Here is a 19557-nt window from a genome sequence, read left to right as displayed (position 1 = left end):
GTTCACGTGCATTTTAATTCCACATCAGGAGGAGAACAAGGTGTTGCTCATTCTGTGTCACAGGAAAGAATCTGCCATTTATCTCTACACAAGTCATAGAAGGACCAGTAGACCACATTTTTCTCATCATGTCTTTTAATTCCTATCCAACCCCACTGCTAACTTTTCTGTGCGCCAGGAATTGCTTGCCACCATCTCTTTTTGGTAGGGGCATCAATGTTAAATGTGCTTTTAAGCATGCTGACTCAGCCAAGAGTAAGCCCAGTTGAGTTCCAAAGGACTTTGCTCCAGCCTAAGTGAGCATATGAAGTACATGTAAATTCAAGAGGCATTAGCCCCTGACAAGGGCACACAAAACTATAGCGCGAATTAAACTTTTTGGGAAGGTTTCCCGATACCAAACCCCCAACCTAAATAGAAACTAATCCACACACACACAAAGCTCGGGCGTATTACAAACAAAAGACCTCGTTATGGAAAAGGAAAAGACAAACTCCTTTCCGTAACCGGAAATAGAAACTGGGTCACCAAACCACCAGTTAATTCAGCACCTTTATAAACTGAATACATTCTTCCACCCGCGCTAAAAAATAGCATCAAACCTACGGAGACTCCACTCCCTGGCTCGTCTCCGCTTTGCTCACCTCGGCATTCGGATCCTTTTAAGTTACCCTGCTTGTTGCCCACCAACCTACCCTGCGCCACCCCCTCCCTTCCCAAGGCTGAATTCCCTCGGTTCAGCTCGCCACCAAATTCAAACACAAGCACTCATTCTTCTCCGACCTCCGATTGGTTCCTGTATGCCTGACGTCACAAAAGCGCCCACACTATCGATCGGTTACGGATCTATTTTGACCTAAACGAGGACCCGTTTCTCCTTTATCGACTCTGTGTGGCCTTCGTTGGGAGGGGACAGTGCAAGGGAATTGCGTTTCCAGGAAATGAGCAAGGATTTCTTGTTGCTCGGAGGAAAGGGGTCCCATGCATTCAGATGCAGGCTGTCTTGCAAGCGTTCGGGGGAGACGCGAGACCCTTGGGATAGTTAACGGTTTGGGGAAGCAAGATTTCGTTGCTGCAGTTGAGCTGATGATATTCTCTAAGCATAGCCTTGGTGTGCACAGGGTAGACTGAGACACTTCTTTGCAATTCAAAAGCGAAGGTTTTTTTTTTTAATTTAGGGGTTTAAATTGCACAATTGGAAGCGTGACTTTAAACCTCGTTCCTGAAAAAAGAAATAAGCCGTATTGCATTCAGCAAGCGCTCCAGGATGCGTGAGCAGAATTACAGCCTAGTTGCTTCGAACGCCCCAGTTTTGATTCTGCAACTCCCTGACGTCAACTGACGTGTAAGATGGGCGTCTATTTGTAGATGTGGGTGATTTAATTTAAACTTCATTTCAAGTTGTGTTCCACATAGAATCCATACCGAATTTTTTTTTTAATGCCTGGCTGCAGTAAAATAAACCGAGCGTCTTAAAGTACACTTTAGATTCTTTCGATCATTGCGCAGGAAGTTCTGTATTTCCCGGCGTGCATACTAGCATCTCCCCGCCATTTTTTAAAATAAACAGAAGGCTTCGAAGGAATTGGAGCGCCCGCACGGCGGCGGGATGGCAGTGGTGCTTAACCCATTTCCTTATGGTTTTGCAGCAGTCCTTCCCGTTCTTGGGTTCATGGAGGAAATTGCTTTCAGGAACAGTGTTCTCATGAAGGCAGTGTTGGAGACTATATAAGTAGAAAGATATGTTTTTTGTCACTAATGTTCTGCAAAGTAAAATTGCGCCGAGCAACCGAGGGGCTGTACTGGGGGAAGAATTCATACACGGGATGGATTTAGATATAATTTGTGGCTAGGGGATGTACTGATAAAACAGGAGCTCCCCTCTGGAAGGCTTGTTTTTCTACTGTAAGACGCAAACGATTCCAGTCTCTTTCTCAATATGGGTCTTTTTATAATTATAAAATTCTTCTTTATAATTCTGTCTTCTTAATGCTCAACAGTGCATTGACAAATACGTATGACCGCAGTCTCATATGGACTGTTCATGTTTGCGAGTTGCAGATCGTGGTCGGGCGGATTAGGGAAGTACGCAACTCCCAATCCCTATATCACAGGACCCTGCAGAAGCAAAAAATGTAGGGAAAGCATATAGATCTATGTCATGATTGAGTGGGTTGCGGAAGGGTATGCGCCAGTTCCCTCGATTGTAAGGGGTTATCCCCCCTACTACGTAATAGAATGTATTCATAGACTTTACTTGATGCCCACCGAAGAATTTTATTTCACCATATCACGCAGTTAATCCCTAGTGGATATTCTTTCGCTTCGGAGCGATAGATCTTTGGCTGTTTATTAATGATGCGTAATTTTGCTTTGGGGTTATCAACCACAGCCGTCGAGAGGGGTTGGGAGAAAGAAAAGGATGAACAAAAGGCTGTTATAAAATGCCGTGTGTGGGGGAGAGGGGGGGCTCTGTAAGAGATCAAGGACAGGAGGAGGGGAAAAATGTGTAGGTGGGGAATCCCGTCACATTTTCTGGATAATTTGTGCGGCTGGCTCTTATGAACGCTTAGCAGCAACTTCCTCTGAGCTTAATAGGGTTTATTTGAGAGTAAACCTGCATGACATCAGCAAACCTTCATGAGAGTAACTCTAATCCCCTTGAAATCAATTGAGGAGGAAGACTCAAAACTCTTTAGGTCGTTGCTTTCTTGGAAAAAGCCGCCGGACTCTTGAGCGGAACCCAAAGCAACGGCGCATTGTTGCAGGGAGGAAGTCTATTAGCAACCCTCCTGACGCGGCAGGCTCCAATGAGAGGGGGGGGCGCCTGATGAAACGCTCTGAGCACCGCCTCAAAGTGAGTGTTTCTAGCACCGGGAGGACGGGGGTGGACGAGCAAGAGGGTGAGGAGGCTCATATTCTCTTGAGTGAAGAGTGGGACGCCTTTATACATTGTCAACAAATGTGCTTGCTACTTCCCCCACTCACGACGAGTCTAGTAGTTGCCAAGGAAGTGATGGTCTGGTCGTTCCCTCCTGCTGCCCGGAATAACGTATTCTCCTTTCTCCATGTCCAAGCGGGTTTTTGAGGCGAGCTCAGAGCGAATGCAAATTAAGAATAGTAAACGTAATTGAAAAATGCCCAGGGAAGGAGGATAAATGAATATGTCAAGGTGGCCGTTAAACCAAAAGAACGGATTTTACCCGTCCCCCATTTTAGTAGTGTGACGTTATTGTTGGGGTGGCACTGATGGCGTATGAAATACGTATTTGTCAATGCATAAAAGCAGAGGGATTAAGGTAGAAAAACGAGGAAATGCACACAACCTACAAAGGTAAGAAGAGGTGTAAGGCATGTTGCAGGTCTGACTTTGTTATTGCTGAAGAAGGCCCAAACAAAAAGCCATGCAGTGAGGAAGGGGACAACGTCTACTGGAGCATCTGGGTCATGACCACAGCTGAAGCCAAGCTGTAGGAAATAATTTTCCCTAGAGTCAGCTGAATCACTTAACTGCCGCTTATTTTCAAGGAGGTACTGCATTATCGTGTTTTCTTATCAGTAGCCCCCCCTTTCAGGGTTTCCTTTTTGTCATTCTTTCATTGCATTCTGTTAAATAGTTAAGATCTGTCCCACTGCCATGTGCCCCAATGAAAATATGTATTCAATGAATATCCTGAGATGACGGGAAAGCCACACACTTAATCTGCTGTGTGCTAACTTTGTTTAAATTTCTTATTACAACTAATGTTATTATTGTAACTAACATTTTCTTTTCGTAAGATAGTTTCATAAGATATTGCATATTATTGTTTATCTAGTTGTTCCACTTTGGTTTTCCTTTTATGTTCAAGGCCAAATTTTGTAACTAACCATAAACCTTTTTCAGAGGATATTTCAAGATGATAATAAATCTCACAGTTGCTTCCAACAGCATTTTTCATATCAGCCTACTGTTAGTGGCATAACATCTTGACTACATTTCATGCAATGTTCATTTGTAATGAACATAATAGTTGGGAGAAAATTGTGTTTTCCCAATGATAAAATATTGCCCAGTGAGTGCTAGGAAAATGTTGTATACATACAGTAGATGTACTACGTAAGAAAAGATGCTTCATCCCCCTGAAATCAGTATCTTAACTGCATTAAAAAAATGCCTTGTTGTAATCCAAAAAGTGATAATCAGAATTATATGGTAGGAAATTGCCAAATGGGACTTTTTGCTTAGAGATGCAGGTGAAGTAAAAATATATATGGAAAAATCTCTAAATTAAAAGGTACAATGTTTCTCATCCCTAGATATCCTGCTTACCTGAAAGGAAAACTAGGCCACAAAACTTAAACGTTAAAGTTATATACCATAACTAAGGAAACAACAACTTTGTTTTGAAAGGGGAATTATTTTACATTCAGAGTCATTTTTCTTTTGGGTAAATATATATATATTGGTCATGGTGTGCATGAGAAACACCATTTAAACAATGATAGTAGTTCAGTTTCTATTTATTTATTTATTATATTTATTATATTTATATACCGCCCTCTCTGAGGGCTCGGGGCAGTTTACAGAAAACAGGGAGGATACAATTAACACATGGTAACAGGTAACAATAACAGCAGTAATATAACAATAATAATTTAACATGATAATAACAATGATACATAAAATAGAAATTGTAAGAGCCTCAGCTCAACTCTTACTGGACCCTGTGGGCAACCGATTAATGTTGGTTGTAGAGGTGGGGGGGAGCTTGAGGGCCAACTGGAAGCGGTGGTTTGGTCGACCTCAACCAAATGCCTGGCAGAGGAGCTCCCTTTTGCAGGCCCTGTGGAACTGTTGAGGTTCTGTCAGGGCCCTGATCTCCTCTGGACGCTCGTTCCACCAGGTGGGGGCCAGAATGGAGAAAGCTCTGAATCATATGTTTACCATGTGAATCATATGTTTTGTGAGACTGGTCATGTACCATAGTTTTCTGATGAAAACCCAATTAACAGGCCATGCATGTGGCTCAGGGGTTGGAACAAGCCTTGTAAGATTTTTTGCCTCTCCATCTGAACATAGGCTAGGAGATAATAGTTTGCCTATAGGTACCAATTGGTCTTTGTGATATAATAGAGCAGGCTTTCTCAACCAGGGTTTCATGAAACCATGGGGTTTCTAGATGTCCTGGGAAGGGTTTCATTAATGGGTGGGAGTTAGTTAATATTTATGTTTTTATAAAATTGGTTAAACATTTGTCAGTGATATGACCATATGTGGTCATGCCACACACCCCTCCCCATGGCCAATGATGGGGCTGGAGGGAGTGGGAAGGGGAGAGGGCCCAGGGTGAGAGTGTACACAGCTGTACTTCCCAACTATATTCTGTATAATCACTTCTAGAGTTTTTTGAAGCCTGAGAAATGTTTCAGGGGTTTCGCAACAGTAAAATAGAGCTTTGAAGCCAAGTTCTGTCCACTTTATGATGATGACCCATATACATTTAATTCCATTTACATTAAGAGCAAATTACATTGTCCTAATGCAAATCTTACTTTTTATTACTAACTTTCATTAATATCTGCAATATACTGGCATCTTTCTATGATCATTTGTAAAACAATGGTTACTTTTGCTTCTTGGTTATTTTCCCTTCGTGTAGTCATTCTGAAGATATTAATTTTGATTTCTGATATTTATTCCCAGGTTGGCTTCTCTACAACATGTATCGACTTCCCTATTTATACAAAATCTGCAATAGATTTCTTTGTTGTCATTTAGTTACATTTAGCCCAAATTGCTTAAAAATGTCAATCAGAAACATATCCTCTTCATTAGCAAATGAAAAATCAGTGCCATTGTATGGTGATGAAAAGTCACGGTACAGTGTAGACAATGAAGACTGTTATCAACTTCATATTCCTGTTATGGTCAACGAAGTTGTTAATTTTTTAGAACCACAGCAAGGACAGGTAAGCTGGAATTTCTTGAGAAAGTATATTCATATTAAAAATAGTTCTTTGCTTTTCTGAGATTATTAGTTGTAGAGAAAATTGTATATTGTAATATGAAATGCCCATTCTACTAAATTCATTTCTGGTTACAGTTTAAGGTGCTATGTGTAAAAAGATTCTTTGATGCTTTTAATAAATATAAAATGTCTGTTTCTGTATGAAACTAATTAGAGCGGAAATATAGTCTGGAATGGCAATATTGCATTATACAGTGATTGTGATACTAAATTTAAATATATAAAATGAGACTTGCTTAGGAAATCGGATTTCAAAACAGAAAACTCCTTTGTCAAGAGTAACTTTAAGTAAAAATTGAAGTGTAATCCTTAACAGAGACCTACCCTTCTATTTTAAGTCTACTGAAGTCAATAGGCTGCCATAAATCAAAACTAAGGTAGAATAGTTATTACAAGCCTGTTGTGGATTAAAAGCAGGACATAACTTTTCATCTTAGGCTCATTTATATGTAGATGGATTAGAAAAGCCCATCTTGGCCAGATAGACATGGCTTTCGCAACCCAGAGTAAAAACACTGAACCCCTCTAAATGTCTAAACAAAGTTTTGGTGGACTTCTGGAGCCTGAAACAAGAATCCAGATTGGTTGAAACCATTCTATACATGTGGGAGAGAGCAGTGAAAAAGAACTGTGTGAGTGTCTTTGTGTGAGTGGGTGTGACTGTGAGGAAGCACATTCATGGGAGTGACGACAGCAGCATCCTTTTTATTAATTCTAAAATGATGATAAAAAACAGTATATTTACAGGCTAATTACAACTAAACCAAGCCAAAGCATACTTAACGCTCCCTTACCCACTATCATACCTTCCAGTTTCCCAGCACCACAGTTTAAGTGCTCAACAATCCTTGATGTGTAAACAATCATGGGGACTGTTTTAAACCATGTTGTTACCCACCCTAAACTATCTAAGAAGGGCATGATACAAAAATAAAGTTGATAATGATGAGTATTATCTTGGTTTTAAAGGTGGCACCGGACTCAAAACTTTGTTTTGCTGCTTCAGACCAACATGGCTACCCACCTGAATCTAGACTATCATTGTCCTTGACATCGTCCTTCACATAAACTCTGAAATCTCTGCTGTACGTCCTGGTAGCCTTTACAATAATTCCATTACACCATAAATTACTTCCACATCTCTACAAATTTGTCAGGGGTCTATCATTTTTGAGACCACATGTACCTAACACAGTTACCTTGTTCATTAGTACCATACTTAATTTAGCCACAGTCCTAAAGATAGCACTGAGTGATCTTTCCATTTCCATGCCAAAGTCATTCTGGCCACAATGATCAGCTGCAATAGCAAATGTCTTTGAGGTATAAGACAGCCATTCAGCAAATAGTTATTTGAAGGTATATTGGATATCAACAATAAAGCATTTCCAAACAATTCTCTCTGATCCCAGTACATAGTGAAACCTTGGCTATCTTAAGAAATGCTTTTACCCAGTTGTTCAAGGGAACAGAAAATGTAGATCAGCCTCCCAGCTAGTTTTACAGCTCCATTTTATCTTGCCACACTCCTGAAAGCCTGCCTACATTTTTGCCAATGTGTTTTGGAAGAACCTGCCTGCAGAGAATCTTTTCAGTGGCCAAAATACATTTGAGGTATTTAGTAAGGATAACATCCCATGTTATCACTTGAAAGTATTGAAATATTAGGATTTGCCCTGAAGCTCTCCACCTCAAAATTTCCCAGCTCATAAAACCAATCTTCCCATTCACATTGGTAAATCTCACTAGCCCCACTTGACTCTACCATTTGAAGTTCCCAAACCTTAATATATCCTGAAATATCCTGAAACATACATCCTGAAACATACATTCAAAGTTTTAAAGGGGAATTCTCAAGTCCTAACTTGCCTAGTTTTTAACTAAGATGTCCCTAAGTGAACTAGAGCAAATGGCTCTCTGTCAAGTGGTACATCCTGCCAGATCTCACTTGAAGGTATTGATAAGCCTACCAATTCCCAGAACACAATGCTGCTCTACCAAAACTGGTAGCTACTGATGCCTCATAATACTTTGTTGTATTGGCTTGTGACAAACCTCCCTTACAAGATGAAGCAAACAATATACTCCCCAACCATATTCTGCATAATCACGCCACTCCTGGGATTTCTTGAAGCCTGAAGAATGTTTCAATTGTTTCTTGATGGTAAAAATGTTAAGAAAGGCTGGCCAAGTGTTTGGGATTCCTCCTATCTTGGCACTGGCTCAGTTTTTTGCCATGCCCTCTACCCCATTGGCCTCTTATCTCAGAATCTGAGGAAGGTTTTATTTCTTCTGTTTGGGAAGTCTCCAGGCAAAGATTAGTGCCCCCCCTAAAATTAATAGGCATTTTTGGACTATTTGCCCAAACTGTTTACCCATATTAATTCTACTGGCATTTTTCCTTCTGTTTAAAAACAAAAAGTTGTGCCTGTATTCAAAAAGAGCGACAAATCAGATCCCCTAAACTGCTGCAGTTAATATTTATTTTTGACAGATAAATAGTATATTTCAATTTTATGTTATACAATTTAAAAAGCATAGGTGTTGGCTTTGTAAGAACAATCGAAATGATTCTTGAGAAAGGATTGTCAACTGCTGCATCCTGTGGTATCATAGCACATGGGTTTTGCCATCTGAACAAACACAAGAATCTGCTAGAAAACAAATTCTGTAGTGAATTAGAGAAAATATTATTTGTACAGAAGCACTCATACAGTCCCAGTAAGTAGTAATACCAGTATATTTGAATATTAGCACTGTCAGCACTGTAATATTTGGAATGAGTGAAATGCTTTTTAAGGAATGTTTTTTTTCTCAAAAAAAGGATACAATATTTCATAGGATGATTTTGTTCTCCTGTGCTCCCCACAGTTTCTCACTTTTTCTACAGGAAAAAAATCAGAAAGTTCTCAGAATTTCTCATGCTATTTATTTGAGTGAGAAAGAACTTGACTTCAAAAGCATGCTACTTTATAGGAGGCCTTTTTTTTTTTTTTTTTTTGCTGTTCCCCCAAATTCCCAATTTTTCATATTTTCTCTGGGTCTTGACAACTTTATTATTAACTTGGATAAACTGAAAAAGAAGATTCTTAATTATTTGTTTAGAATAGGTAGATCAGGGATGTCCCAAACCAGCCTGTCCAGGGCTCTTATCTGACCTGCGAGCAATTGGTGTGAGGGAGGGACCAGGAGGCAGCTTGGAGGGTGTGTGTACAACTACTCAATTGTGGCTTCAGCCAGGTGGAACAACTTTGTCTGCAGCACTGGTGAGCCGAGAGCCACCTCAGCCCTATCATGCCAGCTCAGGATTCTAGCTCAGGGTTCTAGCACATGGTTGCATGCTTCTCTGCTTGGCCTGCAGCTCTTGGGATGATGTTCCAGATGGCTGCAGGGATTGGTGCTTGGTTGTGGGGTGTGCAGGCAGTCATCTGGTGGGGCTTGATGGTAGTCAGTGCTGCCACTGTATTTATACTGCCTCATGCAGCAGCTGTGGTTTGGCCCATGGGGGTGTTCTTCAGCAGGTTCTTTCACACATTGGGGACCTAGTTTGGCCACTAAGCACATGGCCAGGCTTTCCTCCTTCATGGACTACTCAGTAGCCTTCAGTTGTAGGCAACTGTTGCTTTGTGGGTGTAGTTCCATTGTTCTCCAGTTACATTGGTTCCTGGGTAGTCTGGGACCTCTGCCACATGCATGGTCTTGTGTGCACAGTATCAACTCCCCCATCAGATGATCCAGCAGTCTTTGGCTTGGGGCGGCTGCTGCTGCATGGGGTTGGTGCAACTTGCCAACAATCGCTTTAACCTGATCATCACCTCACCATGATTTGCCTGGTGGCCTTGCTCAGAGGTGGCTGCTACTCCATAGGCATTTCAGACTTATTGGGTTTTACTTGGCCTGGATCCTGCTGTGCATGTGGTCTTGGACCCAAGCCATCACCCCCCACTTACACAGGTGGAGAGAGGGTTAGTTGAACTTATTTTCCCAGTCCTCTTCTATGGTGGCTTAGGGGAGTGGGAAGCTTTGAACACCCAACTCCTTCACATTTTTACCCTGGGGCCTGGGCTCAGAGTACTGACAGCAGGAGTAGGCAGGGGAAGGGCTTGTTCCCATCATTAAGGGAGTGCAGGATGGTCTGCCCAGCACTGCATTGTTGTCTCTCCAGTCTGCCCATGTGGGTTTTTCTTGTACACTTCCCCCAGTCCATGGATCTTGCAGTGAAGACACACCAAAGCAGAGCTTACCAGTTGCTGTCCTTTATAAAGTTTGTATCATGACATATTTATGTCGGATCTGGCCATACTAGCAAATGAGTTTGACACCTCTGGTTTAGATGATGAGAGGAGATGTGTTTACAGTGTAAATATTAAATATATCTGATTTTTCTTCCTGATGCTTAACTATGAGAAATGGTCTGTCATTGAATGTAAGGGATTTTTTCACACAAATTTTTAGGTGTTGATCTGTTGCTTTATAACCCTGCCCCCACAATTTCCTTTTGTACAGTTTTCTCTGAAGTACTTTATATGAATGAGTCACTCCCTTTTTAGCTCATTTTCTTTGTGATAGTGTCTTTTGCAGTAAACCCACAGAAACTTACTTCCTTTTTGATTTGACTCCAGTAGCACCTTCGAGACCACAAGATTTTCAGGATATAAGTTTTTGAGAGTCAAAGCTCTCTTTGTTAGATACAAGTAGAAATGGAGATCTGAGTCTTTTTATTCCGGTCAGAAAGTGGGAGGAATGTTGTAATGGATGCACACACACAATGTGAATTGTAATCAGTTTGCTTCACGAGATGTGAAGTCTTTGAGGGCAGAAATACACCATCTGCAAGAAATCTATGAACCTCATCAGTGTGTGTGTGTAGTGGGGATCCATTGTTCTGAACTTGTGAATTAATTCAAATCCAGCAATCTTGTTTTAATTTACCTTTGAATTTATTTGAGGACTCTCAGCATTAGGTCAGCAATAGAATGACCTGGAAGACTAGTTTTTGAGTGTTGCAATTTTTAATGCTGGGTTTATACCCATTTATTATTTTGTGTTGTTTCTGAAATCACCCAGACACAACTGATCTGCACTGCTAGGGTTGCCAACTTCTAGATGGGACCTGGAGATCCCAAAAAACTGCAAGCTCCTGAATAGTAGAGAAAGAAAGTCATCAAGATAGGGGGTGCGCGCATGTGTGTGCGCGGGCACACACACACACACACATATCCTGGTGAACACTAAAGTCTTTTTAAAAACCTCTCTAAAAAAGTTCTCACTTGTTTACAGTGTACATGGCACCACTAATAAAATAAAATGTTTGTTAAGTGAAGTTAGTTTTAGTTTTGTGTGAGATTTTCTGTGTTATCTACTATTTCTGCCCCTCAAGCCCAGAGTTCAACAGGAGCCTGGCTCACTAGATTTTGCCATACCTCTCTGCTATCTCCCAAACGCTGGAGCTTGCCAGGGGTCTTCCATAGCCTAGTGCCTGGCCATCTGCCCTCCCCTCCCCGAGTTAAACAAAAACATTCACCTTGCTTGTTGAACCGCCACCAACAGATCAACTTAAAGGGAGAGGAACCTTAGCTAGGAAAGGTTTGAATGGCCTGGGCCCTTTCCTTCCTTCCTCCTACAGGCCCATCATTGACCACTCTGGGAGGGGTCAGATCAATCTAAACAGGGGAAAATCTTAATGCTTTAAAAATAATAATAATTCCCTCTCCCCCATGCCACAGCACACTGGTTGGGAATCCATGAAATAGACTTTCATAGAATCACAATAGGTAGGACTGCCAGTTTGGATATTAAGCTAAATTTTAATATTGAAAATAATTCATTAATATTGTATTATCATTAAATACATAGTAGCATAGTAACTTTTGCAAAATTATTTCTTGAAAATGTTGCATATATCCTTAGTATTAGTGTTTTTAGTGCTCTCTAAAACTTACCAGACTTTCATGTTCTATATCTGCAATGAGTAAAGATATTTTTTTCCTCACTGAAAAAAGAAAACATTTCTTGGAGGTTTTTTTTAGTACTCCACAAAATATCTGTTTCTTTATTGAAGAAAATGAAAAGTTCTCAGTCTTCTTCATGATACACATTTTTGAGAGTGAAAAACTTTGATTTAAAGAAGCATATTACTATTTCTACAAAAGTATGTATTTCATAGAAATTTTTTGAGTGCTCTTCCAAATTTTCCTCCTTTTGGTAAAATTAGGGGTATGTGAAGGAGTGTATTGTTTAAAAGCTGAAGGGTTAATTCACAGAAACAGAGCTTTTAAAAATTATTTTCACATTTCTATACAACCACTCTCAAAAAGTCTTGTGGCTGTTCACAACGATACAATAAAATACAACCCTTAATACATTAGCCCAATGGTGGCCTGTTTTTTTAAGAGTTCTAATCTCCTACCCCAGTTTACATTCTAATCCCAAAGAAGGGCAATGCCAAAGAATGTTCAAACCACTGCACCATTTAACTCATTTCTCATGCTAGTAAAGTTATGCTCAAAATCCTACAAGCTAGGCTCCAGCAATATGTCGACCGAGAACTTCCAGAAGTACAGGCAGGATTTCGAAGAGGCAGAGGAACTAGAGATCAAATTGCCAACATACGCTGGATCATGGAGAAAGCTAGGGAGTTCCAGAAGAACATCTACTTCTGCTTCATTGACTATGATAAAGCCTTTGATTGTGTGGAGCACAACAAATTGTGGCAAGTTCTTAAAGAGATGGGAATACCAGAGCATCTTATTTGTCTCTTGAGAAACTTATATGTAGGTCAAGAAGCAACAGTGAGAACTGAACATGGAATCACTGCTTGGTTCAAAATTGAGAAAGGAGTTCGGCAAGGCTGTATACTGTCGCCTTGGCTATTTAACTTGTATGTGGAGCACATCATGAGAAAGGCGGGATTAGAGGAGTCACAAATTGGGATCAAGATTGCAGGGAGAAATATCAACAACCTCAGATATGCAGATGATACCACTCTAATGGCAGAAAGTGAAGAGGAACTAAAGAGCCTGTTGATGCGGGTGAAGGAGGAGAGTGCAAAAGTTGGCTTGAAACTCAACATCAAGAAAACAAAGATCATGGCATCGGGCCCTCACAATTCCTAGCAAATTGATGGGGAAGAAATGGAGATAGTGACAGATTTTATTTCCTGGGCTCCAAGATGGGGCCTGCAGCATAGAAATTAAAAGATGCTTGCTCCTGGGGAGGAAAGCTATGGCAAATCTAGACAGCATCCTAAAAAGCAGAGACATCACCCTGCCAACAAAAGTGTGTTTAGTCAAGGCTATGGTATTCCCAGTTGCAATGTATGGCTGCGAAAGTTGGACCATAAGGAAGGCTGAGCGTCAAAAAATTGAGGCTTTTGAACTCTGGTGCTGGAGAAGACTCTTGCGAGTCCCTTGGACTGCAAGGCGAACAAACCAGTCAGTCCTAGAGGAGATAAGCCCTGACTGCTCCTTAGAAGGCCAGATCCTGAAGATGAAGCTCAAATACTTTGGCCACCTCATGAGAAGGAAGGACTCCCTGGAGAAGAGCCTAATGCTGGGAGCGATCGAGGGCAAAAGAAGAAGGGGACGACAGAGAATGAGGTGGCTGGATGGTCACTGAAGCAGTAGTTGCAAATTTAAATGGAGTTTGGGGAATGGTAGAGGACAGGAAGGCCTGGAGGATTATTGTCCATGGGGTCGCGATGGGTCAGACACGACTTCGCACCTAACAACAACAAATCATCTACCCCACCCTCCACTCAGCACATAGGTCAAAGCTCTCGCTGGGAGTGAGGAACCTGATCTGACCCCACATTCAGGGGTCATCCAATGGTGACACCGAGACCTTGCCCTGGCCTCAACCATACACCTGGCAGAAGAGCTCTATCTTGCAGGCCCTGCGAAAAGCTGATAACTCTGATAGGGCCCTCAGCTCTTCTGGGAGCTCATTCCACCACGTTGGGGCCACGGCTAAAAAGTCCCTGCCCCTGACCAAGGCCAGGCCGATGTCCTGGGGGGTCTGGGATAACCAGTAGATTCATACCTGCTGAGTGAAGAGCCCTGCAGGGGGCATAAGCAGATAAGCGGGACCCAGAGTGACAGGGTCCCGCTTATATCATATTGCTTCATGCAATATGATTGGTTAGTATTTGCTGAGTGGAGAAAGACTTGAGAGCTGCATACTAAGATGAGAGTTTGTCAGATTTCCGCCTTGTCTGAGTTGAGTATGATTTCAAACATTGCTGAGTGCAGTTTAATGCACATGGAGAACTGGGGGGAAGTTGGCACGGAATTTGGGAAAGCAGGTAAAGACCCCTCCCATTGAGCCAAAGAAAGAGAATAGATCTGCAAGTGACAGAAGAATTTCCCCACATAGTCAAACAGGAAGTTAAAACTGAAATGTGCAGAGATCTCTGGTCTGGTGTGGTTAGAAACTGCCTTTGGAGACCTTAAGAGTAAGTTAAATACTCAAGTGCTGAAGTTTCAAGAGAAGGAGTTTGGGTACCGGAAAGAGTGTATCAGCCTTCTGGAAAGAGTCAGTGAATTCTCAAAGAAAGTGTACTGGAGCATTTGGAAAAAACTGGAGCAAAACCCCATCAACATAAAAAAAATGTGAATAGCTTAAGAAATTCTCAGCCTGAAATCTAAGAACTAAAGTCTACACATGTACTGGTTTTATTGTGACAGTGGGATAGCTGGAGTTCTTCAACAAAGAAATTAGGGCAGCTCAGTTAGTTAAGGGAAAGAGAAACAGGGAAAATCTTGCCTGTGAGGAAGGAAAGTAGATGGGGTAGGGAGGATTGCTTTTGGGGAAATAAACCGGAACAAATGTCCCTGTCCCCCCCAGGACTTCACATCTATAGTAACTCCAAACTACCTTCAAGCATAATATAAATACTGATGATGATGTCTTTTAATACAGGATAAGCAAGTAAGTGCTACAGGAGCATAATTTATATGCAATTCTTTGTATCCATTCATTATCAAAACTAGAGGCAAAGCCCATTGTATGTCGAAATACAATGGGCGCTAGCCTTTCCCCGCAGGGAACCCCTGGCCGCCGCGCGGCTGGCGGGGGCTCCCTTGCCCGGCGGCCTGACGCGGCGAGAGACGCTTCGCGGCTCTCGCTGTGTCAGACTGCCAGCAATGGAGCAACTGCGAGCCGCGCTCTGCGCGGCTCGCAGTTGCTTCCTTGTCAGCAGGGCGGGGATTGGCCCAGCCGATGGTCTGTCCAGAGGAAGGGGCCGATTGGCACCCTTCCTCATCCCGGACAGAACCCGCCCTAACTCCTCCCACTAAGCCCTCACGGCTTTATTTAGTCGGTGGCGCCCACGGTGCCGCAGGCTGTGTTAAGATATGATAACCCGTTCAGGTAAATAACAAATAAAACTGAACCTATTTTGAACCTCTAGTAATGTGCATGCTGAATTATTTTGCTGCAGTACAAAAGGCAACAGGTGAAGACACCTCAATTGGCACTCTTGTTTCTTTTATTTCTTTCACTGCCATTGTTTTCAGTAAACTTAGTTGTTGTTGGTTTTTGTTTCTTTGTAATAATTTTACTCCATTTATGTGTCTTATGCCCATTATGTGTAATTCACACAAAATAATATATTTTATTTTTATTTATTTAGATATTTATTTCCCACCAGTCTCGGAACCAGCTTATGGCAGGTTACAAATAGTCCAAAAATTAAAATCCGGTAAAACCCAATTAAAATATCAAAACAGGACATAAAAATTACAGAATACGAATAAGAAAACGTGGTATAGTCCACTACCCATCCCCCCCCAACAACATAGGGGAAGTGGTAAGAGGGGAGTCACAACCCTTGCCATAGATGACCCTGGTGTACTGCTGCTTTGCACCAAGTGGGGGAGGCAATCATATCTTCTACTCAGACCCCGGCCTCAAACATAGGCCTGGCGAAAGAGCTCTATCTTGCAGGCAGCTCTTCTAGGAGCTCATTCCACCAGGTAGGGGCCAGAACCAAAAAGGCCGTGGCCCTGGTTGAGGCCAGGTGATCTTCTGGGACTGGGAACAACCAGCAAGTTGGTATCTGCAGAGCGCAAAGTTCTGCGGGGCCCATAGGGTGACAGACCGCAAAGGGCCTTAAAGGTCAAAACCAAAACCTTGAAACGGATCTGGGCTGCAACTGGTAACCAATGCAGCTGCCTCAGCACAGGCTGGATGTGGGCCCCACAAGGTCTTCCGATGAGGACCCTAGCAGCTGCATTTTGCACCAGCTGCAATTTCTGGGTCAAAGACATAGGCTGATGTAGAGCGAGTTACAGAAATCTATTCTGGAGGTGACCGTTGCATGGATCACCATGACCAGGTGTTCAGAGGACAGGTAGGGCACTAATAGCTGAGCCTGGGCGAAGGTGGAAGAACACCTGGCAGGAGACCCTCTTAACCTGTGCCTCCAAGGTTAGTGAGGCATCAGTGGTCACTCCCAGGTTCCTGGCCTGGGGTGCGTTCATAGGTTGCCTCCCGGCCAAGATGGGCAATCGCACTATTCTGTGCTTCTATTCCTCAGCCACAGGACCCCTCCATCTTGGAGGGGTTGAGTTTCAGACGACTCTGCTCAAACCATGCAGTCACGCCTTCCACGCCATGCAGTCACGCCTTCCAAACGCCTTCCAAACATCTGGCAAATAGTTCTGGGGGGGGAGTCCGAGTGGCTGTCCTTTAGGACAGGGGTAGGCAACCTGTGGTCCTCCAGATATTCATGGACTACAATTCACATGGACATCTGGAGGACCACAGGTTGACTACCCCTGCTTTAGAAGATAGAGCTGGGTGTCATCAGCATACTGATGACAGCCCAGCCCGAAACTCTACACCAGCTGGGCCAGTGGGTACATAAAGATGTTGAAAAGCATGGGGGAGAGCACCGCGTCCTGAGGAACTCTACAAGAGAGACAATAGGAGTGTGACACCTCATCCCCTACAGCCACCCTCTATGAGTGGTTATGGAGAAAGGAGCATAACCAACTAAAAACCATGCCCTATATCCCTGTCCCAATGAGGCGGTGGGCCAGCAGTTCTATTTTTTTTTTAAAGATTATGCTTGGTAAGATTGAAGGAACTATAAGAAGAGGTAGACAAAGAACAAGATAGATGGATAGAATCAAAGACATGAAAGGTTATAGAAATTGAAACATGATAAATAAAAATAAGTGAATTGACCTTCTGGAAACTTAAAGAAATGACTGCAGACAGAGTTGGGTGGCAGGGCATTGTTCATAAAGGCACCATGAGTTGGAAATGACTTGACAGAATCTAACAACAACAATATATTTTACTGTATTGGTTTTAATGGGAAATAATTGCTATGAGGAAAGAAAAATATGAAAATATAAAGAGGAAATGTGAGCATCTTATGACTGCTGTTTAGAAAATTATTAAGCCATTCATTGCTGCAATGGAAATATGAAAGCTTTTGATATGCTGCAATTGAAATGTGAAGTGTGATCTTGAAGAAGAAAATTTTGATATGGGAGTAGAACCAGCACCCCATTTCAACATTTCTCTTCATCAACAGTTCTCTACTAATTACTATGAATGAAGATTTGCTGTGGTTCCCAGTAAATTACTACCAGGTTGGATTTTTAAACTTGCCAACTTACGTAATTATTTGAACTGGTAGTTTGTGGTATGTAAATTCTGCCAACTGATTTCTCACTTAGTATATAATGTTTGGTGCCAGCACTGTCAAATAAATCTTTATAATGATGTAAATAATTTTTGACTTGCTACTTTGGAGCCATGTACTTTTTGTTAGATTATAGTTTGGCTCAGCTATTGCAGATGCTGGTATTTAGAGTGAGCATCTCAAGTGGTACAAACTTTTAGAATTCTATATAGTGGTGGGGAGGTCCATGCCTGTATTCATGTATGTGACAGTGAAGGAAGGAAAAGCTTCCACAATTCAGCTTAGTACTCAGCCAGTAGCCTTGAAATCTGTGAAGAAGCAGCCTGAGCTACATTTATGTTGTTAGAGTATTTAGTCCTTTGCCATAAACTGCCTGGTCTTTGTAGTTGTAGCTGAGCTCTCAACAGACAAACTTTGCTAACATCATAATGGTAGTTGCTACCACTGAAGGAGAACTTTCATCTTTTACCATCAGAAAACCCAGGAAAAACTTCCTGCTGAGAGCTGTGTTGCATGTGCACCAGATCCTATTTTCTTACAATAATAAGTTAGTTTACTGCTATCACTATATGTCCCATAACAAATGATAGTATTTTAGGAGCCTATTTAAGGTACCGTGTTATATTTAAAAAATGCAGTGGTTTTTGGTGACTCAGCTCATAAATGTAACCATGTACATTTTTCTTCTTACAGTGTTACTCTTTCTTCCTCTTTGGAAAAAACTAATGAGAAAGTTTATTAATCTCAAGTCAATGGTTTTAACAGTAGTGATCAGTGTAAGAAGTTTTATTGTTTCCTGTATATTGGGCAAGGTACTCCTACTGGCTAATATGCCTACAGAATATTTGTGTTCCGGTTGATGTAGTTTGTGCAGTGACTCACATCATGTAGCAGATGTACTAGATGTTATTAAGCTGATGCCATATATGTCACCAATATGTTTACCGTTTAATCCGTTCCAAATAATGTTAAATCCTATGGGCACAGAAGACCTGGGGCAGGCAATTATTTATATTTGGATTTATATACCGCTGTTCGCCAAAAGGTCTCACGGCGGTTCACAATAAAATATAAAGTCACAGTAAAATCACATAAAACTCCATAAATGCCCCATTATTACAATGAAAAGATGGCATTCTATTCTGTAACTCTCCTTGCTTTCCCCACTTGTTCAGAGAGAGGTCAGACGTTAATTCCATAAGAGAGAGAGGAGAGAAAAACTGGGCGATGGATTAGGGATCTTGGATGGAACCCGGGCTCTGCCCTGGCCTCAACCATACGCCTGGCGGAAGAGCTCCGTCTTACAGGACCTGCGGAAAGATGGTAGTTCCGACAGGGCCCTTAGCTCCTACGGGAGCTCATTCCACCAGGTTGGGGCCAGGACCGAAAATGCCCAGGACCGAAAATGTCGAGGCCAGGCAAATGTCCCGGGGGCCCGGGACAGTCAGTAGATTCATACCTGCAGAGCTGAGAGCCCTGCAGGGAGCATAAGCAACCAAACGGTCCTGCAGGTAAGTAGGACCCAAGCCGGTTATGGCCTTAAAGGTTAATACCGACGCCTTAAACTTGACCTGGAAACAGACTGGTAACCAATGGAGATGATGGAGTACCAGCTGAATATGGGCCCTCCAAGGTGTCCTAGTGAGGACCCTAGCTTCCTTATCCTGTCCCCTTCTTCCCAGCCACAGGACCTCCATCTTGGAGGGGTTGAGTTTCAGGCGACTCTACCTGAGACATCCAGCCACTGCTTCCAAACAACTGGTGAATGTATCTGGGAGGGAGTCCAGCCGACCATCCATTAGGAGATAGAGCTGGGTGTCATCCACATATTGGTGGCACCCTAGCCCATAACCCCGAACCAGCTGGGCCAGAGGGCGCATGTAGATGTTG

At 42.3% G+C, this 19557-nt stretch overlaps 2 protein-coding genes across 8 annotated transcripts in view; one reads left to right on the top strand and one right to left on the bottom strand.

The window, feature by feature from the left end:
• Positions 1-886, bottom strand: part of KIF18A (kinesin family member 18A) — a 58098-nt gene extending 57212 nt beyond the window's left edge. For 2 of the 5 annotated variants that reach the window (XM_077321966.1, XM_077321970.1), the window contains exon 1: positions 645-778. The gene's annotated coding sequence lies outside the window, so the exon portion shown is untranslated. The other 3 variants (XM_077321969.1, XM_077321967.1, XM_077321968.1) reach the window with 3 other exon arrangements.
• A 1832-nt stretch (positions 887-2718) lies between these two features.
• The window catches only part of METTL15 (methyltransferase 15, mitochondrial 12S rRNA N4-cytidine), a 158318-nt gene continuing 141479 nt past the window's right edge, over positions 2719-19557 (top strand). Inside the window, exons 1-2 of one of the 3 annotated variants that reach the window (XM_077321973.1) lie at positions 2719-2857; positions 5687-5952. In XM_077321973.1, the coding sequence (XP_077178088.1) occupies positions 5704-5952 (249 nt within the window). In that variant the 5' untranslated portion in view covers positions 2719-2857; positions 5687-5703. The other 2 variants (XM_077321971.1, XM_077321972.1) reach the window with 2 other exon arrangements.

Source organism: Paroedura picta, chromosome 2 (assembly GCF_049243985.1).
Source record: "Paroedura picta isolate Pp20150507F chromosome 2, Ppicta_v3.0, whole genome shotgun sequence".
NCBI lineage: Eukaryota > Metazoa > Chordata > Lepidosauria > Squamata > Gekkonidae > Paroedura > Paroedura picta.
This window is presented reverse-complemented; position numbering and strand designations above follow the sequence as displayed.